The sequence below is a fragment of the Anarhichas minor genome, unplaced genomic scaffold, assembly GCF_050575085.1.
Source record: "Anarhichas minor isolate MPS153535 unplaced genomic scaffold, ASM5057508v1 ptg000003l, whole genome shotgun sequence".
NCBI classification, from domain to species: domain Eukaryota; kingdom Metazoa; phylum Chordata; class Actinopteri; order Perciformes; family Anarhichadidae; genus Anarhichas; species Anarhichas minor.
Genome location: NW_027466449.1, coordinates 19,325,910 through 19,352,013, shown reverse-complemented (window position 1 = coordinate 19,352,013; position 26,104 = coordinate 19,325,910). Strand labels below are relative to the sequence as shown.

The 26,104-nt window shown below is 44.3% G+C and overlaps 1 protein-coding gene across 1 annotated transcript in view; it reads left to right on the top strand.

Moving 5' to 3' along the window:
- LOC142950807 (PDZ domain-containing protein 4-like) overlaps positions 1-24,662 on the top strand; it is a 37,189-nt gene extending 12,527 nt beyond the window's left edge. The window contains exons 2-17 of the mRNA XM_076092413.1: positions 1,775-1,828; positions 4,763-4,865; positions 6,002-6,245; positions 6,365-6,449; positions 8,913-9,011; positions 9,387-9,449; positions 12,017-12,118; positions 15,789-16,282; positions 16,511-16,652; positions 17,924-18,317; positions 19,684-20,101; positions 20,210-20,280; positions 21,224-21,564; positions 21,851-21,991; positions 22,989-23,101; positions 24,431-24,662. Coding sequence (XP_075948528.1) covers positions 1,775-1,828; positions 4,763-4,865; positions 6,002-6,245; positions 6,365-6,449; positions 8,913-9,011; positions 9,387-9,449; positions 12,017-12,118; positions 15,789-16,282; positions 16,511-16,652; positions 17,924-18,317; positions 19,684-20,101; positions 20,210-20,280; positions 21,224-21,564; positions 21,851-21,991; positions 22,989-23,101; positions 24,431-24,662 — 3,096 coding nt within the window. The remainder of the gene's footprint in view (positions 1-1,774; positions 1,829-4,762; positions 4,866-6,001; positions 6,246-6,364; positions 6,450-8,912; positions 9,012-9,386; positions 9,450-12,016; positions 12,119-15,788; positions 16,283-16,510; positions 16,653-17,923; positions 18,318-19,683; positions 20,102-20,209; positions 20,281-21,223; positions 21,565-21,850; positions 21,992-22,988; positions 23,102-24,430) is intronic.
- Positions 24,663-26,104: the final 1,442 nt, after the last annotated feature.

Sequence of the window (26,104 nt, the reverse complement as noted above, 5' to 3'; positions counted from 1 at the left end):
GGGACCAGACCTCAACAGGCCTGACAGATGATTGTGGTTATTGAGTAAGTATTGACTGGCTCAGGCCTTATGTTCACTGACACTCACACGCACACACACAACCTGCAGAGGCCATGTAATGCATAACAATCAGCTCTGAAACAAAAGGCAGGGTTAAGGAGAGGTGTGTTAGACAGAGCTGGTGTGTGTGTGTGTGTGTGTGTGTGTGTTACCTGGATGTAGCAGGTTAGCGTGTGCGTTCTGGGGCCTTCTATGTGTCTTCAGGCATTAGTTTGATGCCAGTGCGTCTGCAGACATTAGCTTCACAGGTGCTTCAAAATCGAATAAAGAAACACACAGTACTTTATTACAGTGCGCTCTCTCTCTCTCTCTCACACACACACACACACACACACACACACACACACACACACACACACACACACACACACACACACAATAATTACCTCCATGTTCATTTGCAAGCAGGTGTTTCTGTTCATACTGCCCCCTGAGTGACGCCCGTAGTCGCTCTGTTGTGCTTACAGCTGTGTTATTATGCTAATGCGAGTGGCTGGCGGCTCGTTGTGTGGAGGCTAGTTACGAGCTGCTGATTGAAGGCGGGACTGAACCAGAGGTTACAGGCTGCCCTGTAAATTAGCATCTGTTCTGCATGCGAGCGCCCTTGAGTGAAACACTAGGTGGGTTTCATTGGACGTGTCCCTTGTGTGCTCGTCACATGGTAACACGGCACCGCACTGGAAGTCTGAGTGAGCGGAGAGTTAATTTAAAAAAACTGATGGTTTGATTTAAAAAACAGTAAAATGTGATTTACAGGACTGAAACAGGCGACAACCTCCGGTTCTGCTGAGTGAAACCAATGCGTACGTTTGCTAAAGTTGCATTCTCTCTGCTGACCAGCAGGGGGCAACTCCTCCGATTGCAGAAAGAAGTCTGGTTGTACAGAAGTCTACGAGTGAATATGAGCGACTCTCAGTTTATTACCTCAGTAAACATTGTAAACATGAGTTTATGGTCTCAATCTCTAGTTTCAAGTCTTCTTCAATACAGCATGATGTTCATTTAGTACATTATGGTCCATTTAGAGTCACACAGACCATAAAGCAGGGGATGCTTTAGGGCGGGGCTACACGGTGATTGACAGGTCTCTACCACTGTTTTTGTCTTATAACTTTAAACTGTTAAACAACCAGCGATCTTTCAGTCAGAATACGTTGTTCTGTGTGAAACAAGAAGTCAGCGTAAGTTGCACCAGTAAATTAACTTCCGTGGTTATTTTAACTCAAACAACAATGTTTTCCTAAACTTAACTAAGTAGTTTTGTTGTCTAAACCAAACTCAGTTGTTTCTTGTAGACGGAAGTTCATTTTGAAAAGATTGTATTTATGTAACGAGTGGAAATTGACTCGTGTTGCTGGACTTTCGTAAGAAAACACACAAAAACCTTTTTGTAAGATAAACGAACCGTTGTGTGAGGATACTTTGTTCTAATCAAGCGTGGACGTAAACAGGTATTGTGGCTGTGGAGCCTTTAAAGACACAAAATTACAACCAAGACATGAAACAATGTCAGGGATTATTGTATAATATGATAAAGACAATATACCAACCTTATGAATGTTCTATTATTATTATTATGCTTTTCGCCAAACAAACAAACTAATGCGATACACGTCTCTGTTTTATCGGTTTTCTTTCTCCTCGATGTCACACTCCTCCCTCTCCTCCCTCTCCTCAGTAACATCCATCTCTGTCTCCCTCTCTCTCTCATCAGCAGAAAGGCTGGAGTGACTCCCTGCGGCCGATGGACAGACACGGAAACGTAAAGGTAGAACACACTCGGATGTTGCCATCCATCAGCTCTCATCGATCCTCCTCACCGACTCTCGTGTCCCACATCCCTCCATCCGCCTCCTATCAGTCATCTTTAATAAGGTTCCTCTCCCATAAAGCTGAGGATAGCTAGAGAGAATTTCCTCCCACACTGTCACCTATACAGCCTTTAAGCGCTGATTTATGTGAGGAAGCTTTGATAAAGTGTGCAAAGTCTTTTCCAGCAACATCTTGCTTCTCTTTCATACATTCACGTCTACATTCGAAGCGTGTTGTGCTTGGTTGCCGCTTGCTGTCTTATGAAAAGACTGCTGTTCATTCAGTGATGAGATAAATACAAATTCTGGAGTTTTCTATTCCATGTTCTTCACAAGCAGATGGAGATTGCCCAACTGTAGATATTTAAATTCCCATCGTTTTTCTGAGCACTTTAGTTAAGGACTTCTCGTACATGTTGGCCTCAAATCTGAGGCTCACGGTTCATTTGTGACCTTGTAAACTCGGCGGCATCTGATGTTATCAGCCGAATGAATGGACGTAATGAGCATTATCAGCCTCATAGGTACGTGTTGGAAGGGGCTGTTACACCAACCCGATCTCACTCCCAACTCGTCAAATAGCGAGGGTTGGTCAGTGACTTTGGACAGGTGGGTGGGAGCCGGATGGGTCAAACAAACTCAGGACTTTAGTCCAGGAGACTGCTGTTGGTGTCGCCTGCTAAACGTTAAACATTGACATTTTGTCATGTCAGTCGTTAGTCAGTCAAATTAACATCAACCATCTTCTTTTCCTCAACTAAGTGGTTTCGTTACGTAAACCTAACTTTGTGTGAAGACGGAAGTTTATTTTGAAAGGACACTGTGCGTGTAACTAGTGAAAACTGACAACCTGTCCCCGAGACGTCATGAACTGACGCTGGAGGGGAACCTAGAGCGTCAGAGTTTGAAGCTTAGGGACACTGACCAAGTGGTGGTGTTTGGCGAGTTGGGAGGGAGAATGTGTCGGCTACAGATACCAGGAGGTTCAGAAGGCCGTCATCATGTCCTCACATGGTTGATCACAGATACAAGAAGACGACGCTCACCTCTAGTGGCCGTGGAAATTACGACGGTAGCAAAGCAGGAAGTCAGGTGACCTAGGATAAAGAGTCCCGCCCCTTCCGGTGGACCACCATGGGAACTTATCACTGAGCGGTTTCATACAAAACTAAATGAACTAATAAACCCAACTTGCAAAATGATGTTTTAAATTGACAAACATCATTTGTGTAATTCATGGCTCATGAAATGATTTGCCTCTCACCATTTGACACGTATTTGTCCCGAAATAAGGTCCCATAGGGGACGCTGGAAGGGGCGGGACTTAACCTCTCTATAAACAGCGTCAAAGTCCTCTAAATGGTGGTGAAGGTAGATGGGTCAAACTAACTCAGGACTTCCACCCAGAAGACCGTTAGTGTCCCATGTGGAATCCAAAGTCATCATTGACTTATTTTACTGTACCTTTGTTACGTTACTTATGTAGATATTTGAAACCAAACCTTTAGAATCTGTTAGAATGATAAGCGGTAACATGCGATAACGCCCATTCTATCAGCTGATGACAATAAAAACAGGTGTGGACACCAGGAAAGAAAACAACTACTGACAACTGACACTGTGAAAGTAATATACTCTCTTTAGTTTGCCAACTCAGGGGGAGTTAATTATGATATAATGAGCGTTGAGGCTCTGACCTCGTCACTCCTCATGAGGAAGCACCAAGCTCAGCCCAGCAGGGAGAGATGATACCAACGGGACCATCGACGTGGATGAGTTGTGTACTGAAGCACTGCTACTGCAGCAGAGAGCACATTGTGGCTCTTAAAGCGCTGAAAGCAAAGGAACACATAGAGCCTGTGTTTAAATAACTTAAAACGTTCATGCATCTCAGACGAGAGACCTCAGAATCTGAATTATGCAGCTACCTTGATCCATATCTTCAGCCTTTGGCCTTGAATGATTTCTTTCCTTATTTTTTCCCTCATGCTTTTTAATCATAATCCTCAGATGCCTGATTTCTGAGTCCTGCTTGTATTCATGAATTATCTTTTATTCTTCAGGTGCATTATTGGTGCTTCTAGTCCTCATCTGTCAGTGGGTCTGGCTGCAGGAAACACTGCTACACGCATAGCATTGTCTGCTACACGCATAGCATTGTCTGCTACACGCATAGCATTGTCTGCTACACGCAGAGCATTGTCTGCTACACGCATAGCATTGTCTGCTACACGCATAGCATTGTCTGCTACACGCAGAGCATTGTCTGCTACACGCATAGCATTGTCTGCTACACGCAGAGCATTGTCTGCTACACGCATAGCATTGTTTGCCACACGCATAGCATTGTTTGCTACACGCATAGCATTGTCTGCTACACGCATAGCATTGTCTGCTACACGCAGAGCATTGTAACTTCTTAAGGGCTGTGAATGTAGAATATTGCGCTCAGTTGGTCTGAACACTGTGGCTCAGAGCAGCATGTCGTGAAGCTACGGGTCAGATTAGATCTGCTCCTGATATTCATGACCCCAAAGAATGAACCCCAATGATTTCAGTGGTTTTCCTCCAGCACCACCATCAGGAGAACAAGTCCACTCGTACACAAGAAATGACGGAATCTGACATACAGATTACCATGAAATTAACTGAAGACATCCAGGCTTCAGCAACTTCATCTCACAGACAAATATACTCAAATAAATAAGGCTGTAAGAAGATCTAAGTCATCTGTCTGCCGACTAAACAGCGGCTGAGTTGTGGCGAGGTGGAGCAGCACTGTAGCTCTGGTACATTACATCTTGTATCACTCATATCGATCGTACTGGTTACTCTGCCTGTGTTTACATTCTGCTTCATGAAAGACAAACTGACTCTGATCCCCTCTCCAGGTCAGAGGACGGAGGCCCTCTCAGCTCCCACTGGACAATCCACAAAACTCCCAGGAGCCTTTGCACCAACCCGGGTCGGTCCGCAAGAGTCACAGGAGGAAAGGTGAACCGCGTCCCGCTCACAAACATGAGCTCGTATTTCCGTGGTTTTCTTTGTTTTCTGCTCTGTTTGAAGTGTTGAGCTGCTGTCAGACGGGAATCCTCTTTTTATCTCATCTTTTAATATCGTCTCTCTTCATTACTTCAAACACAAACCCCTCGCTTTATCCTCTTCCTCGTCTTTCTCACGTTCTTGCCTCATTATATCTATTTTCATCCCATTTCTCTTGGTCAGCTGACGCTCCTCTTCCTTGTCACGTTCTCTCATCTCTCGTCTTTTCCCCTCGTATCTCCTGACATTTCTCTCTTGTTCCTCTCGCCTTCTTAAATATCAAATCATTTAGTGTTATCATCTGACTTTTACCATCTTTTATGATGTCAATGCAGCGTTTTATCATTTTCTGCTCATCTGTTTCACATCAGTCAAAGGTCCTCTGTATCCTCTCCTACCTTTAGTTTCTTCTCCTTCACTAATTAAAGCAAACAGCTGCCAAGATACAAAATAAATAAACAAATAAACATACATGTACAAACAGCATGACAGTAAATAACGTGTCGTATAATACATTTTACATAATCAACTGATCTCATCTGGCTTTCGATGTCCTCAAAATGAATCAACTATATTTCAAAGTGGAGAATATTCTCCTGAAGTGAAGACTGAACCTCAGCAGCAGCTCCTCTCCTCTAGTGTTTACTAACTCAAAGGATTAAGATTTAAATCTGATGAGTCACAGTTAGAGTTAGAGGAAGTTAAATCTAATCCCTTAGATTCTATTGGATCACTGAAAATTAAGTGTGATTTAACAAAAACAGAGAGAGTTGTGCAGGAGGAGGAGAAAGTTATACATGAGACCTAACACATGAAATGTTAAAGACCATGATATCACACTACTAGTGAGTTTATAGGACTATGATGGACAGGGTCAGCTAGTGACACACAATTACCACCAAGTTCCAGAGGAGTTATCAAACATTTATCTCTATTATGAGTGAAGTCTGTACTGTATTTAACCACTAAGGCAAAGTCCTTGTATGTACATATCTGTGGGCATATACCACGATGAGGTCGATAAGAACTCAGTTTAGTTCTACATATTAACCACCTCCCCCCCCCCCCCCCCCCCACCTCCCCCTCAGGTACGTTGGTGTGCGGCGGTAACGGGGCTGGCAGCGGCTCCATCTACTCTGTTGCCATGGTGGCGATCCCCGACTGCGTCGACAACGGCACGCAGACGGACATCAGCTTCCAGAACATCGTGCCGCTGGGGAGGAGCAGAGGTCACCACCAGCAACACCACCACCGCGGCTCCTCCTCCCCTCCACCACCCCCGCCCTCCCCTCCCCTCCCTCACCTCGTGGAACCATATGGGATCAATGAGTTGTGAGTCCTGATCGTTGTCTTTTCTGGGGGGGGGGTTCAAGAATAATGACAAGTCTCCACGTATGACAAATCAATAGTATTAGATGTGATGTGGATTGATGTTTCACCCCTCCCTCCAGCTGTGTGTTTGAGTACAACGACCCTGATGACTACTTTGACGTCTCCAACCATGAGGTGGACAGACAGGATGACCTGGAGTATGAGGTGAGGACTGAGGTCACTGATTGACTCAATAACACACTGGTGGTTAATCTCTTTACAGCTCTTTGTAATGAACTTAAATCAGGCGGCGACCTCCAGGTCTGAAAGGTGAAGTCAAAGCTTCATGTGTTAAAGCTGCATTCTCTCTAGTGACCACCAGGGGGCGACTCCTCTGGTTGTATAGAAGTCTATGAGAAAATGACTCTACTTCTCTCTTGATTTATTACCTCAGTAAACATTGTAAACATGAGTTTATGGTCTCAATCTCTAGTTTCAAGTCTTCTTCAATACAGCATGATGTTCATTTAGTACATTATGGTCCATTTAGAGTCAAACAGACCATAAAGCAGGGGATGCTTTAGGGCGGGGCTACACGGTGATTGACAGGTCTCTACGACGGCGTTGTCCGGTCTTAGAATTGTCCGTGTTTATTTCTTACAACTTTAACTCTTTCACGGTATGTTTTCACCTCATGAAAGTTATTTGTAATATTTTTGTCGCCTAAAAGTATTCAGTGTTCGGTGGTACTGAGCTCCGCCCTCTATGTGTCACTTCTGGTTGCAAAAGAAACCCAGTTTGTGACGAACTTCATTTAGTAAACTATGGTCCATTTAGAGTAAACGGGGTGTAATTCACATTTACGGTCTGATTAACAGTATCGGTGTTTTCCATATTTGTCAACGCTGTCTTCATACAGACGTGTCTGTAACTGACATCACAGTGAAATCAGTGTCTGAAAACAGCCATTTTATTTTATTTTCAGTGTGTTTTTTAAAGTTCTATTGTGTTTTTTTCTGGAAGGAAATCTGATTTTCTTTTCCTCTTCAACTACACAGAATAATTCAACAATGTTTGATGATGCATGAAGCTTTTCATTCATGCTTCAGGGCCTTACTTAAGGTCAGATTATCGCTATTACTGTTAATTATAAAACACGATTTAGAGTCAGTAAAGAAGGAAGAGAGGAGGAAGTGTTGGAAGAGGGGAGGAGAGTGAAGAAGAAAGTAAAATACGAAGGTTAGAGGTAAGATGTTGGAGGAAGGAAAGTACGAGGAGATAAATAAGTGTGAAAATTAATCAAGAGGTATAAAAGAACAAAGGGAAAGAAAGAGTTAGGGCTGAAAGAGATGAAGGGAGGAAAGAAAGAAAGGAGGAAAAGAAAAACGATCGATGAAAATGAAACCTGGAGGACGGAAAACAGAAATACAGATGTTTCTGCTTGTACAGCAAAAACAATCAACAGCCTTCACAGATGTTACTGGAACAAATTCACTTCTACTAGCCGTCGTGTTTGGTGGAGAACAATCGAGATGAGTGATGGTGGGACTGGTCTTAACCTTCAAGAAAGAGGCTCTAGTTCAGTTTCCTCGGGCCTGATGGACCGCCGTGTTTGGCTGAATGGCACGTTTCTCTGTTTCTGCTCCGCTGGTTCAGTGGTGTTTGAGGCCAACGCCAGTTTGGTCATTAAAGAAGTCAGCAAAGTGGAAACAACCTTGTTCGTTCTGGCCCGTATACCAAAGAGACTTCCTGTTCTCTTCCTCCACTAACCTTTCCTAATTCATGCTTATTCTTTCCTTTGGCCTCTCTCATTCGTTCACCACTATCACCATCTTTATAGCCCCCTGAATTACCTCCTAACGTCCTGCTCTCTTTTACTCCTTGGATTGCATCCTTCATTTGCTTTCTTAATCACCTACTTTCCTCCGTCGATGCCCTGCAGCTAAATCCAGATAGGGTTGTTGCTGCTACAGTGATGGTTGGAACATGTCTTTCCTTGTCCCAGCTGATCACTGATGGTGGAAGGTGTCTTGGATGGTCTCTGATTTCTTAAAACTGACTTTGTTCTTATGTTTCTGACAAACCTGATGATTAAACCACAGGGTGAAGTCAATGCCTCATGTCTTAAAGCTGCGTTCTCTCTACTGTATACGCTGTCTGTAAATCACTCCTCACTCCAAATATGGTCACTTCCTGTTCACTGGTTACGGGAAAATGAGATGGCGACGCCAAAAATGCGAACTCAACGCTTTAAAAGTGTAGTCGACAAACAATGAGTGATGTCACGACGACTACTGAAAGGTCGCTACGGCGGCGTTGTCCGGTCTTCATCTTACAGATTAACCCTTTCACAGTTTGTTTTCACTTCATGGAAGTTAATTGTAACATTTTGGCCTAAAAACATCTCATTCAGCGTTTGGTTGCAAGCTCCACCCTCTCCTGTCAACAAAAAAACAAGGGGGGCGATTTACAACCTCAAAACATCAGTCCATAAACCAATGGGCGACGTCTTGATGACCAAGTACTAAACCTCCAAAGAATGGACAAACCACACATCCAGATTGTTTTCACACACTCACCATAACCGAGTAGTCACTACATCACCGGTTTCACCTGAGGGGAACTTTGCTCTGCCACTTCTTGAGTTTTGTCTTCTATATCTCAGTCCTTCTCCTCCTGTTCCTCCAGGAGGTGGAGCTGTACAAATCCAGTCAGCAGGAGAAGCTGGGTCTGACCGTCTGCTACCGGACCGACGACGAGGAGGACCTCGGGATTTATGTTGGAGAGGTGAAACCTCATTTACTCTTCATCCTCCCCGGAGTTTATCTCATTTATCTTTTCACACATTTATATGGAAAGAAATGGCTTTCAAAGATCAGCACATGATGCAGATAAACAGCTCACAGAAGGTGTTACTCCATTTCTCATTGATTCATCACTCATCATCCTCTTCATTCAGCCTCCTCATTCATTATTTACATCCATCCATTCATCACTTTCTTCATCATCTTATCCTTTGAATCATTCATCCGACCATCTCTCTCCATTCATTCAGCCAGTTTAAACCGCCTTCATCCTGTCATTAATCATTGATCTGTTTCCTAACTCATGAGGTCATTTATTCATCTATTCCTGAAGTGCTTTGTGTGTCTTTATCTTCAGGTTAATCCAAACAGCATCGCAGCCAAGAATGGACGCATCAGAGAGGGCGACCGCATCCTACAGGTACGATAAACAAGAGACTGTTGAGACTCATCCAGGTTGTTTTCATACACCACATACAGAAAGTATATCCATATACACCACTTCATCAATCTGTATGCATTCTACGTTATGTCGAACAAGGAGGTATACAGAGCAACAGACGTCACGTGGGAGGAGGTTCAGGGTGGACAGTAGACCACCGTTCATGCCACAGCGTCGATTTAACCAAACCAAGTGTTTCAAATGTAGTTATTTTCAAAGGAGCAATATAAAACAACAGAACAATAGTATAGCAGCGAACAACTCTCATCTTTATTTTAGTTTTTTGAGAACACCGAGTGCGTATGTAGCGAGCGGAAATTGAAACTTGCTTTTGGACAAACGTAGGAAAACACACGAAAACTGAGGAATAACTTTTAACCAAAACCAACGATCTGCTGCAGCGGCTGGCGTTGGCTCAGTTGTGCTCACATGACTTTAATGGAGCTAAGGTCACATGATCTTTCTGCTGAGGAAGACGTGAGATGCAACAGAGAACTCCCCCCGAACAAAGCTTGTACGTTCAATCTAAAAAATACTCATCATCATAGTTGTTTTTTATAGTGTGGTCATTAAAGTGACAGGAATGACGTCTCCTTCAGCTTCACCCTCAGGACAAACTGTAGACTATTTATAAATGACTGCAATTCATTCAAGCCACCGAGTGATGAAATTACAGTCATGAAAAATCTCTGTTCATAAATATTGAATGTTGATCTTCAGGCCAGAACGTGTCCTCTGCTCAACGACCTGGCCTCATGAGGGCTGGAAATAGTTTCAAATCAAACTATGTAGATTCATACCTTGAACCCCGGGGACAGCCCCGTCCAATCAGAGAGAGCCGGCAGCAGCCCGGTTACTGCTGTCCTAAAAATAGACTGAGGGGGAGACAGTGTGGTCACCCCGTGTTACCAGAACACCGCTGAGCTCTGCTGGTCAGACAGAAAACCACGAGCAGATTGTTCAGCTTTTAAAAAGATCATCAGAATGAACTCCTCTCACGCAGCAGAGATCCAGCGCACACCTCACATCCGAAGCTCTGAGCTGCACTCCAGCTCTGGTGAACTTTGACCAGCGAAGTCACAATTCTTTGCCAATAACAAAATGCGTGCTTTGACCCCCGCTTGGCACCGCCAACACTGCACAGGAATATCGCCTCATTGGTCCTGATGCAGGTAACCAATCACAGGACAGCAGAGAGAGGACACCGCTGCATAGAGATGCATCTCCCAGCTTACAAAGAGGACTTGGGACGGTGACATGAAAAAAGCAAATATAACTAGAGAAACAAACTTCAGGAAAGGAGCACCGAAACAAACACAACACGTAAACAACTAAAACTGAACATGCTGTTTGCTGAAAGCTAGTTCACGGGAGATGTAACTTGAGCGCTTTAGCCCCACAACAGAGGCAAAGCGGCGTTCGAACGCTTTGTGTGAACGCGAGCCGAGATATCTATCAGCTAAATACCTGGGACTTCCGGGAAATACAGCCAATGAGAACGCAGAGACACAATAAACCTGGGCTGAGGGAGGGGGGGTACACTGGTACACTGACGCTGTACACGTGCTCATCTATTGTTTCTGCTTGTTATGCATCGTGTCTTTTCTAAATTAACTTTTTTGCTTTGCTTACGCAAAAAACTACTAAATCACATTAATGAAAAGATCGCTGTCTGTATTAAAATAAGTAATCTTGTTGCATCACTTGTGTTTACGGCTTTATTAAAGTACGCAAGTAACGTAACAACTAGAGTAAAATAAGTCAACGTCTTCACCGTCTTTGTAAAGATACTGACTCACCTTCAGACTTTACACAAACATCACTCTCTCCAAGTTACACAATGAAATTCCCAAATTATTAGTCATGAAGACAGTCACTGCCAAAGCAAACGTTGGTTATTCATTTTAAAATGAGCCATGTAGAACTGTCATTTTACAACAATGTGGGAATACGAGTATTTGTGTTCAAACATTCATGTTCACACATTTATTAATTATCATTACAACCTATTTACTTGCTGGTGATCTTAAGTGTTCTATTCCAACAGATTAATCAGAGATAAAGATGAATTAACTGTTAAACTTTATTGTTTGATAGATGATAGCGTTTGTATAAGATTGAACACTTCAGTACAAAGTACTTTGTAAGAGGAGCCGTCGGTGGGAGTTTAATGAGGAGTTTGACCTTTTTTATCTCCCGTTAAATCAGTGTTTTTGTTCTGCTGCACCCCCACGCGTTGACTTCTCTTCCTAAGAGACCGAGGATGAAGAACGAGTGAATAAATTGATCTCCGTTGACATTCCCTCGCTTGTTGTCCTCTGACCCTCCGTCTGAAAACGTCCCGGTCGTTACCAGAATAACATATCTACCTGTGACGTGTTTCATATCTGTTTTATAACTACGAGGCCGGTGAATGACAGGTGGTGATGGGAAGGTAATAATTGGGAGAAACAGAAGAAAATACTATGGTGTCTGGATAAAAACAGGTTCTCACTTTCACTGAACACAAAGTGACCGATCTCTCGACCGGTCTTGGTCTCTTCTAGATTAACGGAGTGGATATCCAGAACAGAGAGGAGGCGGTGGCCATCTTGACCCGAGAGGACAGCATCAACTTCTCACTGCTGCTGGCCAGGCCCGATATAGAGGTGACGTCACACGACACGACACCGTTAAAACACCGACTAAAAGCAATGAATCAACGCTCAGGGTAGACAGACTGCAGGTAACCACAGAAACAACACATTCTCCCTCACAGCTGGCCCTTCGCTTCACAACTATTACGCTCTAGCGTCAGTGTTGGACGTGCCAGTTTCTGGTCGTTGACATGCATGAAGTGCCTGCCGCTCTTGCTTCTCGCTCTACGTTTTTCTAGTAGTTTATAGATGCGCATAAATATATTCGTCAATGTCACACTTGACCCAGGCAGCCAATCAAATCGAGCAAAGGGCGGGCTTCACTTAATCGAAGGCAGACATGAACAGCTGTCTCCTGGGTGAAAGTCTGTTTGTTTGAGGAAGTGGACTTTTTTGCTCTTTAAACTACGTCAGTTGCTCCGAGCGTCCAATACTGACGTGGATGTGTTTACATTGGAGTGAGTTGAAAGCCCAGAGTCCCTTTAGAAAACCTCTCATGTTACTGCAGCAGGGTCTGACAGTCTGCCCCCTCCACCTCCCTCCGGAGCTCCGACTGCAGGTCCAAGGCTGCAGAGAAGCCGGATGTGGGTCTTAAGAAGCATTAAGAAGAACTATAGAAACAGACCATCTTCTCTCTGATGGTCTCGTTTACAGATGGGGGTCATGTAGAGGACCAGGACTAGACTGAGACTGGTTCAGAGCCAGATAGAACTTCCTCACAGTCACTTTAATGAGATAAGATTAATCAAACAGTCACTTCACCATCGGATCCTTTTTTGTGAGAATGGATTTCTTCATTTTTAGCTCTATATATAGTCTCCACATCCATAACGTCAGGACTAACAGCGTCTCTCCGGTTTCATCACTCAGCTCGCCTGCAGCCTACTTTACTAGCCTACTTTCTCCTCGTGTCACGGCTGCTCTGCTGCTGGTCGACGGGAGAGAAAAGACTCAGTTTGGTTCAACAGCTGCTTTGGCAGGAAGTTTGTTCCCCGGCTTCTAATACTGATTGATTTTGGAGACCAGGTGACCTTTGCTCACATTAGCCCCAAACTTTACATTTTCAAATGATCTGATCTCTGGACACGACAGCTGTAAACACATTCACACTCTGAACATGGACTTTGGTGACCTCACGGTGTTTCTTTAAATGCCATCATCAGATTTATTACTAATCGACCCTTCATCCGGTATAATGTTGATTGTGAACTGGGGAGGATATGCATCACTGGAGGGTGATGATGAAGTAAAGGTGGAAGATGCAAAAGTGTCACACTGGTCTCATCCAGCACTTGTAGAGATTCCTACAAAAAAACAAAGCGCCGGTCCAACAAACGGCGATCAGAAGACCGCAGTTCGTTCTCCGTGTAAAACGAGAAGTCAACGTTGATTTATTTATCACGTAACTTCTGTACTTATTTTAAACCAAACTACAGTCTTTTTCTAAAGTATTTCACGATGTAACCGAGTTTCCTGTGAAGATGGAGGTTTATTTTGAAAGACGGATGTAACCAGCAGAAATGAAGACCCTCTGCAGGCTTTCGTGGGTTAACTTTTAGGAGGACATCATACGAACCGTTGTGTGAGGAGACGTTGAAAAGGTAGAAATGGTGCAGATGCATCACCTCTGAAGAGTTTGTCATTTTGGGCACTTTTGTGTTCTGAGGTGAACGTAAAGTTTACAATTGTGAACGTGTGTCTGAAAAAGATCACCGACACTCAGTCAGCCTTTTTTCTTCACAACGTTAATTGGTTGTGTGTGTACTCTGTGTTATCACACACACACACACACACACACAGCCACGATTAATGTTTCTAGTATGACAGTGTGTGTGTGTGTGTGTGTGTGTGTGTGTGTGTCCACATCTGCTGACAGAGGAGGAACAGCAAGACGGCATATTCATACAAGTCAGTTAAAAAGCACACGCGTGTAAACATTCACTGATGAATGTTTGCATACAGTCACATGACAACCAGATAGATGAACGGTTCAGTATTCAGACAACTCAGCCAGTCAGGTCCTTTGATGATGATGGATGTTTTATCGACTCAGCAAATAACAAAGTGGAGAGAGAGAAACACCCATAGTGGGCTTTAAATGTCTTCTCTTTATTGGTGTGTCTTAGTGTCCTTTCAGCGATTGGGTAAACTATGGTGACGTATGTCCACACATCTGTCCGTCTGTCTAACTCCAGATTGAGATCGTCACGAATACGGAGCTTTTTTCATATCTTTGTTCCCCGCTTGTGGTGCTCTCCCTCAAAGAGCTCCTTCTCGCGCTTGGATTTGTGCTTAAACTGAACGCTTGCACTCAGAATTATTGTTTCTTGCACAGATCTCTGCGCTCCAGCTTCCAGATATTTCTCCTGTTCTTTGGATTTGCTTTTGTGCAACAACTCTGTCAACATTCCCCAACCAGGCAAACAGTTTGAGCACAAATCCAAGCGCAAGCCGGGGCTCTGAGTGTGAGGACATAGTTCTGAGAGAGAGCGTCACAAAACCTGAGCTGAAAGCGGCTTCCATCGCTTATTATACCAAATAACTTTCAATAACGGGCGCTTTCTCCAATGCACGAATGTTGACATTGAACTTATCTGTGGTTTGTAGAAACATACAATGCAAAAAAAACTTTCCTGGCAAATATGCTGGAAATATAGCGAACCCTTTTAATTTGAATGACCGTGTGCCGGTTCTTCTAGCGCCCCCCTCAGGGCGAACGTTACATCGTCAGCTCTCCATAAGTGTGTTTGGAGTAGAGTGAACATTACAGCCTCTAGCAGGACTCGTATTCAACGTTCATTTTTGACCTTGGAAATCATACGCTTCGGTCTTCCTGGAGACTGATATGCAGCTGGAAGCTCTGGAAAGAAGCTACTGAGAGGACCTGGAGGTTTTTACTTTTGTCTGACCAATCATGCTGTTAGAGATTTATAAATGTGTGAAACAAAGGTTATACCCAGTAGAACTAGAACAACCAGGCAAAAAACACATTCACTGGTGGTGTTATATGTTGTTTTATTATTTTCAGTAGATGATGAAACATTTATAGTGGCAGACAAACAAAGTATTTCATTACAACCTGCTGTGAGGTAAAGGTGTCATAGATGGATGAAGTGATGAAGTGATGATGGATGAAGAGAGCAGAAGGTATTTATCCCATGTCACCTAGTTTCTTCCATCAAGGTCACACACACGCCGATACACAACACACACGCCGATACACAACACACACACACACACCGCTCTAGTGAGTGTTTGTAAATGGGATTGAGTCAAAATAAACTACAGTGTGATGATGAAGATGAAGGAACAACATGAGGCTCAGTGATGTGTTTTAATGGAGCTCAATGGCTCAGAGGAGGAAGAGATCTAGACTTTGAAGTCGATATGAAGTGATTAGAAGTCTTAAGGCGTAGGTCTTATAGTTCCGGTCATGCTACTGGTGCTGCTTGAGGGATCAAGACCTCGGGTCCACAGGGGCCATATTTGAAAGTGCAATCACATGACTTGCATACAAACTGCAGCTGTATGACAATGAACAAACAAACTAACCTCCCACCAACCTTTATGAGCTACTAAATAAAAATGCTCATTGACATCCATTTACTAACAAATCAGTTGGAAAGTGGGCTGTAAAATGTCACTTTATTTAAATGTTCACATTTTCTGTGCGTCCTTCCAGAATGACAACCCTGCTGGTCCAGAGGAGGACATGGAGCGGACTCTGGCAGGAGGAGGCTTCCTCACAAACCCTCGAGCCTCCTCCTGCTCCCTCACTCCCGCTCACCCCACCGGCGTCTATCGCCTCTGTCGGGGAGGAGGAGGAGGCCTGGCCTACCCGGAGGAAGCAGGAGGTAGAGACGGCACAGGGGGTGATGTGGATGTGGAGGAGGTAGAGGAGGAGGATGACGAGGAGGATGATGACGGGGAGGAAGGAGAGAGGGGAGAGAAGGAGGACAGAGACCCACCGGTGCCCCTCCCTCCTCTGCTCGGCCTGGCTCCTCTTCTGTCCAACAGCCAGGAGCTGGACAGCGGAGTGGGCCGGACCGACGACAGCACCCGCTACGAGGAGTCGTCCGAGCACGACCTGCTGGGTGATCAGACCAGCGCCTGCAACACCAACACCACCAACACACCGGGCAGCACCAGGAAGTTCAGACCAGGACCCAGCCCCAGGTAGGACCGGGGTCTAGTGTCGGTACTAAAGAAAGTGTTTGTAGAGAAGTTTGCCATTTATTCATCATGAAACCAGCGAGATATCCTCTTTTAATTGAGTTCAGCCATTAGAACAGAACAGAGTACAAATAATGGGAAGAACTTTCAGAATGATATCTAATAATATTCAGTATTATTAGATATCAGGTTTCAGTATTCCACAAACCCCTCTGTGTGTCCTGTACCCAGGCTGAGTCCTAGACCCAGCCCCGGACACGGCCGAGGAGACACCACCCCTCCTTTCCTCCACCTGCGAGAGCTTCAGCTCAGCTCCGACTCCCTCCCCGGCCTGGACTGGGTAGCCGGCCCCCACCACCATCACCACCACAAGGTACAATAAAAAATATGTTTATTTTGACAACTCCACATTCAAAACACTCACTGGAGCACTAAATGTGGATTCATCCACCGCTGAAAATAGTCCCTCAACAAATGCTCTATTTCCTCCTGTTTGTTTGAATAAAACCAGTGATCAGCTGTTCAAGAAGATGATGGAGCCTGTTAATGAAAGCGATATGTTTTAAGAGTAGATCCCATTTTAACATTGTCTGTTCGGCATTTTTTCACAGGGTTTGACGACAAATAAAACAACGCTTCAATTATTCTTCTAACAACTGATGTGACCCTTAATGACTCCCAGGGGGATGTGCTGTGTGCGCTCATGTGCTGCAGCACTGAGAAAACCATTTACACCATTTACACCATTATCTAGAGTGGAGCACTTCAGTCGGGCTGTCAGTCGTCTCATAGCAACAAGAGCTGTGCTTCCACTGTGACACCCGCTTCTAATGACACCAGCCTCATAGCAGAGGCCCGCTTCACCTACCCGTAGGTCCAGAAGACCGGTATCTATTCCCATGGGTGATCACCAATACGAACACAAGAAGACGACGCTTTGCTCTAGTGGCCGTGGTAGATCTACGTACTTTGTTGGGCTATACAAATAAATTGAATTGAACAAATTGAATTAAATAGTTATGACAAGAGCCCGGTGATAAACTATGAAGAGCGACGAATTCCGAGAGCATTAGTGCATCATCAAACTATGTGAAGATATAGTGAAGTTATACCTTCCACGGCGTTGTTGTACACACGAGAATGTGCAACGTGTCAAACCACAGACTGTAAGAAGTGGACGTAGTCGTCGTGACTTCTTTCATTGGTTTGTGCACTGATGTTATGAAGCCTCGAGTTTGGTATTTTGGCTGTCGCCATCTTGTTTTTTTTGCAACCAGTGAAGAGGAAGTGACCATATCTGGACTGAAGAGGAGTGACGTAGAGACGACGTATACGTCTCTGGTAGAGACCTGTCAATCACTGTGTAGCCCCGCCCCTAAGCATCCCCTGCTTTATGGTCTGTTTGACTCTAAATGGACCATAATGTACTAAATGAAAAAAAGTGATGCACAGATCTTATTAGATTGTTTCAGCTGATTAGCAACGATTCATTCTTATTCTGTTTTAACTTAAATATCCTCTGAAAACACAAATAATAAAAAAATAATAAACTCTGGATTTTAAACATTGTGATTACTGGAGGCTCTGAAGGACCTCTGTGGCCAGATGTTGGTTTCTTGCTAACACATGACCTCTGACCTTCAGCACCACCACCATCACTACCAGCCCTCTCTGACGATGATGATGCCGGGCCTGACGGAGGAGGAGTGCCAGCGATACCAGCAGCTGCTGGAGATCAAGTGTCAGTTCGAGAAACTCAACGAAAAACGACAACGAGAAGCAGAGGTGAGAGACCAGGAGGAGAGAACGGAGGGGGGAGAGGATTCTTCTTCGTTGGTGGACGTGAACGGCAACGCGACTCTGAGCGAGCACGAGATGGCGCTGATCGAGGAGGAGTTACGCCACCTGGAGTTCAAGTGCCGCAACATCCTGCGAGCGCAGAAGATGCAGCAGCTCAGAGAGAGATGTCTGAAGGCCTGGATGATGGAGGAGGAGACGGTGGCGGCCGGAGCCGGGCGGCCGGCCCCCCCTGAAGCAGGTAACCGTGATAACAACCGACAACCAGAAGGTGTGAAAGCACCGATTGTTTCCTTTTCTCTAATGGATAAAGGCTGAGACGTCAAACAAGCGCTCTTACTGTTGCCATGACTCCAAAAGCTTGTCCTCCTTTTTTCTAAAGGCTCCAGAGACGAATGTTCTAGCGTCGAGTCGGCATTATGTCGGGTTCTGTGTCGGCACTGAGAAGTTGCCAGGCAACCAGTGGAGGCTCCAGGAAGTCACGGCGTCACGTAGAACACAAGACTGGCAGGTTGAAATGAACAAAAAACAAGCTTTAATAACAAAAGCTGATGCTGAAATAACAGCAGGCGGAAAGAAGTCACGAGTACAAAACACTGAACTAGAAACAGAACAAGGAACACAAAGAAACAATCCAACGAGGAACAAACGTAGGAACGTCGACAGCAGAGCACAGGTGTTGAAGAAAAACAGGCGGGAAAAAGACAAAGACAGGAAATCAAACCAAACACGAGGCAGGGAACTTCAAAATAAAACAGGAAACAAACCCTTCACTTATACACCGATGAATTATTACCATGAAGTCAGTCGGTTACCTCTTCATGAATTATCCTCACAAACAATATTCTTAAAGTGAAAGCTCAACTCAAAATCTAAAATACATAGTTTCCTCTTACTTGTGCTATTTATCAATCGAGAGTGTTTTAGTGCGAGTTGCTGAGTGTTGTAGAGAAGGCAGACATCTCTACTGTCAATATCTACAGACATCATGACCCGGTCTCTCAAGATAATCCATATGAAGTCCCATTAGAAGGCAGACATCTCTACTGTCCCTTTAAAATAGTCTTCAGCCTTTGTCTTGATATGATAGAATATGAATTAATAAATACATGAATATATCATTACAGCTACTTCTTTTACTAAAATGTAAAATGCGACGAAACATTCAATTATCTCTAGTTGTGGGTTGTAAAGCTCAACTTGTGACCACGCCCACTATGTGATGTCATGCTGCACTACAGTGCAATCCTACATCACGTGTGAAAATGATGACCCCTAGAAGGCAGCACAAGTGAGATTTGTCACTTTCATTTGAAAGAAAATTCAGACAATTTAATAATAAAGCATTTAGTCAGTATTTTATTGTTAACATCTATTTATTTTTACTAAAGTATAAAAATCTAAGTCAAAAACTAAATAATAAGAAGAACCAGATTTTTGGATTTAAAAAAAAGAAAACGAGCTAAAAAGGATTCTGCTGTAATCCAAATATAAAAATAATCTTTTAATCTCTGAATTACCTCCAAATGTTAAGTAAATAAAATGTGGGGATATCAGTTCAGTTACATTTCTTTTAACTACGGAAATGAACATTTCTTTCCTTGTAGGTTTGGATGACGACAACGAGGACATCGACCCTCATCGTCATGAGTTGTCGGCCATCAACGAGCTGCCGGAGCGAGAGCGGTCGGACGACAAGGACAGCACCAGCGCCTACAACACCGGCGGGGAGAGCTGCCGGAGCACGCCGCTGGTCAGCACCGAGCAGATCCCGCCTCTCCAGGAAGAGGAGGACGAAGGTGGGAGGCGACTGATGTCTCCGCCTCCTCTTCTCCCCCTCAGTCGCCTCCCCCCTCTGAACTCCCCCCTCACCCCGCAGCGTCACGGGAGGGACCGAGACAGAGAGAGGCGCCACTCGAACCTCAGCTGCTCTTTCTCCCCCGGCACTTACAGGAAGTACGAAACAGCCAATGGAAACGTGGCGCAAGGCTCAAGCTCCACCCCCTGCACTCCCTCCAAGTTCAGGTCCTCTTCATGGCTTTGCTTTAAACACATCTCGTTAGTTTAAACTTTGTGAAAACTGCATGTTTTAGATAATATTGGATGATATGTTGGGTTTGCTTCCATCTTCAGGTCTCTGACCAGAGAGGCGGGGTCATCTTCAAGAAGAGGTGTGGCTGATGGGGGGCGGGGCTCCAGAGCAGGTACACAATGCAACACCTCTTGGTTTGTTGCGTTTTGCCGGTGACACCTACAGTCGATGGACATATCTATGTGTGACACTCGTTGTCTTTTTGATTCTTCACAGTTCAGTTTGTTTGTACGCCCTCTGGTGCTCGTAGCTCGTGCACCATCTGCATATTCTCACACTATCGTGTCAAGTGCGTGTCTAAACAAAGCTTTATGCATTTTCACTCCGGTTTAGTGATCAATACCTTCATATAGAGTGTCTCAAATACAGAGCTGTCAGTGTGATACCAGAGGCAGGGCTGCTATAAAACCTGCTGCCTTTTGTAGCAACAATGCTAGAACAACACCAAGCAGTGATAGAGTTGCTCTCAGTCAAACAGCAAAAGTTAAAGCAACAATGTGTTGGACAACTATGTAGCAGTGATATGAAGCAGCGCTTTGACAAGCGGGTCAGATTCCTGTTGACAAGCACAAAGCGGTGGTAAAAACAAAAGCATGCAAGTTATAAAACGTGGAAAAGTATTAAACATGTTACCTTGGAATCTGATGCTCATGTGATGAAACTGTAATTAACCTTAAAAAAAAAAAAAAGTACTTTATTTGTCATGAAAGGAGCTTGTATCACGTCCCTTTCCACTGATCAACAGTTGGTGGCGTTAACGAGCCAAGAAACATGCAACACGCCATCGAAAGCAGGATAAAAAGAAAACACTGCTATCCAATGTAAACATGGGTGCTTATTTTGAGTATACTGTATCCATGTAATGGACGGAAAGTGACACGTGTTGCTGGACTTTCGTAGGAAAACGGACCAAAAGTCAAAATGTAAGATCACCCGAACCTATGCGGGTACGATGGACCATAAAGATGAATGTGTTGGATTAAAACTAATAAATGTGATTTTTAATGGTGTTTTTTGAGTTCCGATTTCTCTATTAACTATTGTCATCATTGCAGGTGGCGCCACCGACAGGCCCGGAGGTGGAAGTGCAGAGTCCAGTCCCTATTTCAGCAGAAGACGCCAGAGCCACAACAAACCACTAGAGCGCTACCAGAGCTGCATGACCCTGCCCTCCGAGGGCCTGGTGGACCCGCTGGACCGAGTCCGAGGCAGAGCGAGGGGCGAGGAGAGGGGGATGGGCACGGGCAGCAGCGGCCCCGCCAGCCCCAGGAGTGTGAACAGCGCCCCCTGTGGTCTGGAGAGCCACTACGCAGGCGCCTCGCGGTTAGGACTGGCTTTACCACTCGGGCTGACACACTCATCACCGACTGCCTCACCGCAACGCATGGAGTGGAAGGTAAATGGTGTGATGAAAGTTGGTTTCGTCACCAGTTCTCCCATTAGACCTCTGAACACCAAAACCCGCCGGCGGGATGGAAAAGTGTGTTTCCTTCCAACAATGTAGTTAATGGGCTTTGAGTTGTCAAATAAAAAACATCTCCTGATTCCAGCTCCAAGACTTGAGGGAGCTAGAAAACCGAAGGCTAGAAGACACTCAAATACAACGTTTTAACTTTTTAGAGAGTTTAAATGAAACATAGTGGTGTGCCTTTAAATCATCACTTTCATTTGTCCTCTTTAAGGTAAAGGTCCGGAGCGACGGCACTCGCTACGTGGCCAAGCGGCCGGTCAGGGATCGTCTCCTGAAGGCCAGAGCCATGAAGATCAGAGAGGAACGCAGCGGCATGACGACCGACGACGACGCGGCCAGTGAGATGAAACAGGTAGAGTACGCAGTAACCACAGCATAACAAGGCCTGCAACTGTCCACACACTCAAGTGTTAATCAGGCTGTACACTAATGTACAGTACAGACTAGACAGACTGGAGCTTTTCGGTTCTTTACTCACGAAGGTTCACCTGACTAAAGTGGCATTATTATGAAACTACTTAAAGAGCCAGTGTGTAGCATTTCTGAGGATCTATTAGTGGAATATTCAAACATATCCTCAAACAACGGTTCGTATTCATTTTATTATACTATATTCATCCCGGAAGGGGAAATTGGTCTGCATTTGACCCATCTCTGTATAGAGGGAGCAGTGGGCTGCCCATGACAGGCGCCCGGGGAGCAGTTAGGGGTTCAGTGTCTTGCTCAGGGACACTTCGACACGTGACACGTAGCAGCCAAGGATCGAACCGCCGACTTTACGGTTACCGGGCGACCCTCTCTAACCAGGGATTTGTCAGCCAGGAGATCGATGTTCGTTCCCCGCGTGAAACAAGAAGTCAACGTTGATGTTTTTGCCACTTCTTGAACTTGCGTACTTCAATAACGACACTTAGGTGGTTACTTGAAACAACGATATTTCCTAGGAACAGTGTCCTAGGAAAACGAAAACAAAAAGTTTATTTGTAAAAGACCGTATTCATGAAACCAGCGGAAATTAACACGTGCTCCTCGATTTAGTGAGAAAATGCACAAAAAATGTTGTATAACTTTTACAGAAGATATACGAACCAGGCATCAATGTATAAATAAAAGATTGTAATTTACAGAATGTTTTTCCAAAATGTTTAAAATTATGCCTAAAAACAAAATGCCACAATATAAATATATACATTTATTACAGATATTTTAAATAGACTTCTTTAAAATACGTAACAATAACCCATGTATTTTGTCTCATTTACATCTGAATAACTCACCGCTCTAAATACTTATTCAACTGCCTACATCTCACTTTGTCCTTATTAACGTCTGGGAAACTGCTCCAACAGGGCCGATACTGGAGCAAAGAGGAGAGGAAGCAGCAGCTGCTGAGAGCCAGAGAATACCGACGGAGAAGAGAGTTCATGGTGCAGAGCCGCCTGGACTACCTCAAAGGAGACAGGTAGAGAACAAGGTCCAGTGTTACCCAGAGCACGACTGAAGGAAACATTAATATACGACCTGATTTACCTTTGCAGGATTACAGAGTTACAGCACAGTGAGAACATAAAACAAATGCATTAGTTGGAGTCTTATCTAACGCTACAGAGCAACTTCTAATATTATTGACTGAATATTTAAATGTATTTCCAGGTAATCTTCAGTTACACAAAGGGGTTATTAGGACATGTATTTTGCTTTTAAATGGTTTTCAATTACAAATTAATTCAAAAAAAAAAAAAAAAACAGCCCAAATCACAACTTTTCCAGAAAGCTGCGTGAAACTCATCACATGCTCAATAGAGAAGACATCAACAGCTTCACATCTGCATCAGGTAACCAAAGATAGAAAAGAGTCAGACAACAAAACACACAAACTCTCAGGTCAAAGATGACGTCACGGTGACACGATGGAATACAACTCACGTCAATCAAGTATTTCTCAAATCAAACGAGTCTATAGTCAGCGTTTCTGACCACAACATGGCAGCTCGTTTCATTTTCAAAAGCATCTACTGGCCCAACTTCATCAAACGTCATCAAACTGGGGGAAACCAGTCCAATCCTGCAACACTGCACTCAAGAGCTCAGAATTCACCACCACATCATGAGATCAAATCCTCTTACCTTCCTCCGCTGATAAGAGGCCATTCAGCGTGAACATACATGAAACATGCCGACGACAAACTCCTCGTTAGTCCAAACCAACAATCATCAGTGATGATTTATGGAAATCAGATTCTGAACCAGTGGCTCCTCTTCAGTCTGTTGGTGGTTGACAAACAAATATTCACCTGAACACAGACTTTAATCAGCACCATTAATATCAGCTGTGCGTGCTGGTCTTAAAGGGCCGGCGCTCCAAATGAGGCCCAACATAGTGCTTTAATAGAGACATGCTTCATAGATTCCCCTTTTATCTGAGGCTGCAAGATACAAACCTGAAGCATGCATAGAACAGTTCACTGAGTCCTGAAAGATGTTTTACTGTCAGAAAATCCCAAAACTTTGAGTCTGATTTGGTTGCAGGTCACTGGTTGTCAAACTTGGGCTGCGGTCCAATAGTCTTCTCTGCTGAGGGACGGGTCTCGATAAGAGCTGGTGAAAAGGCTTTATTCACTCTCACTTCTGCATCTCCAGTCAGCTGCTCAAATCCCAGAAGATAATATTATTGAGTTATTATTTTGACTTTAGATGTGTGCACAAGATCAAAAACAAAAAACTAAATGTGTGAAACTACCAGAGTAAAACACAGACATTGGTCTAAATCACTTTTTGGTTTTGTATCCAGGGACACTTCATCAGCAGGAGGCGCTGAAGACCCCCGTTCGGCACAGACCGCCCAGCTTCCCCCCCGACAGGACAACAACATCCTGCTACTGAGCCAGAAGAAGATCATGAAGAAGAGGAACCGTCGCATCCTCGACAACTGGATCACCATCCAGGAGCTGCTGGCCCACGGCTCCAGGTCGCCGGACGGAAAGAAGATATACAACCCTCTGCTCTCTGTGACCACGGTGTGACCCGAGGAAAAGAGAGGAGGAAGAGGAGGAGGAGACAGATATAAGATCTCAGTTTGAGCTGGGTGTAAAACAGAAACATGTAGAAAAGAGAGAGAAGACTTACGACTGGACAGGGATGGATGCAAAGAGGATAAATGACAAAGATCTGCTTCAAACTGTCTTCGATAGATGACGGAGGAGAAAGAGGAAGATACAAGTAAAGGAGACGAGAGAGGATGGAGTGTTAGGACAGAAGTCCAGCAGGAGACGGCTGAAATGTCACCGAATCGGCCTGAAAATATGTAGAGATGACTCTGAAAGGTTTGACTTATAATCGGACCGATAGTATAAGTTCTGAAGGCTGATTCTGGAAACAAAAGTCTCTTTTAGAGATTGTATGTTGAGTATTCTTTCTTAACTCTACATTCAGCACTAGACTGTGCAGAGAGGAAAAAGGAGAGAGACTGATGGAAGTATGGCAGAAACAAATGATCAGTGAGTCAGAGCGAACAGAAGACAGTTTAACGTGAGGCAGAGAACCTACAGTGTGATTTGAGGTTCTACAGTTTCAGGGTGTGGACGCGGAGATGCTCAGCAGAACATGCAGATAGGATGAAGACTTTAAGAGAAGAACTTTCACAGATAAAGAAACATTTGACAGGATTCAGAGAGACTCCGTTGATCTTTATTTTGCAGATTTTTCGCTTCCCGTCTCAGAATCTCAGCATCTTTATTCTCAGAGGACAATGGATGTACAGACATGTATGGTGCTGCTGCTTTTGCAGGAATATATTAACAAAATAGTGATAAAGTATTATCAATGCACACGGTGGGACATTCTACTGTCGACCAGGGCTGCACGACATATCGTTCGTTTGTCTTCAGCATCGACATCCGCTCATGCAAACGCAAATGGTTCAACGTTCTTTGCTGCTTGAAACTAAAGAGAAGCTAATCCAGAGATTCCCACTCGCTGTAGTCTAGGTAGACCCACAGTTCCATGAATGAACAGAATGTTATATACTTCTCGAGCGCTGCGATGCGTCTCTGCGTCTGCTTGGAAAGGCTCCGGGTGGCTCGCTGCTCTGATCTTGAGCTTTGCACCCGTCGCCTGGACTTCATCTCCCCCCAGGACTGTGATCTCAGTGCTTCGTGGTCGTGCACCTCGGAATTTTGGTAACTTGGCGCGATCACGTGACTGTCACAAATAACTCAGTGATAAAAACACTATTTATTTGTCTAGGTATTAATACAAAGAAGGCCAATTCATTTTTAGATGTTTAAGAAACAGGAGTTCTTAAAAATCTCCATTTGAGTAAATATTTTGCAGCCAAATCAAACAGTTTACCGGATATTCAACCTTTGTTTCTTTATAACACATTTAATACTTGACTTGTTTCTTTACAGGGTTTGTACAGCGGTAATAAAGTAGTCCACGAATATGAGATATGAGTTTACAGATA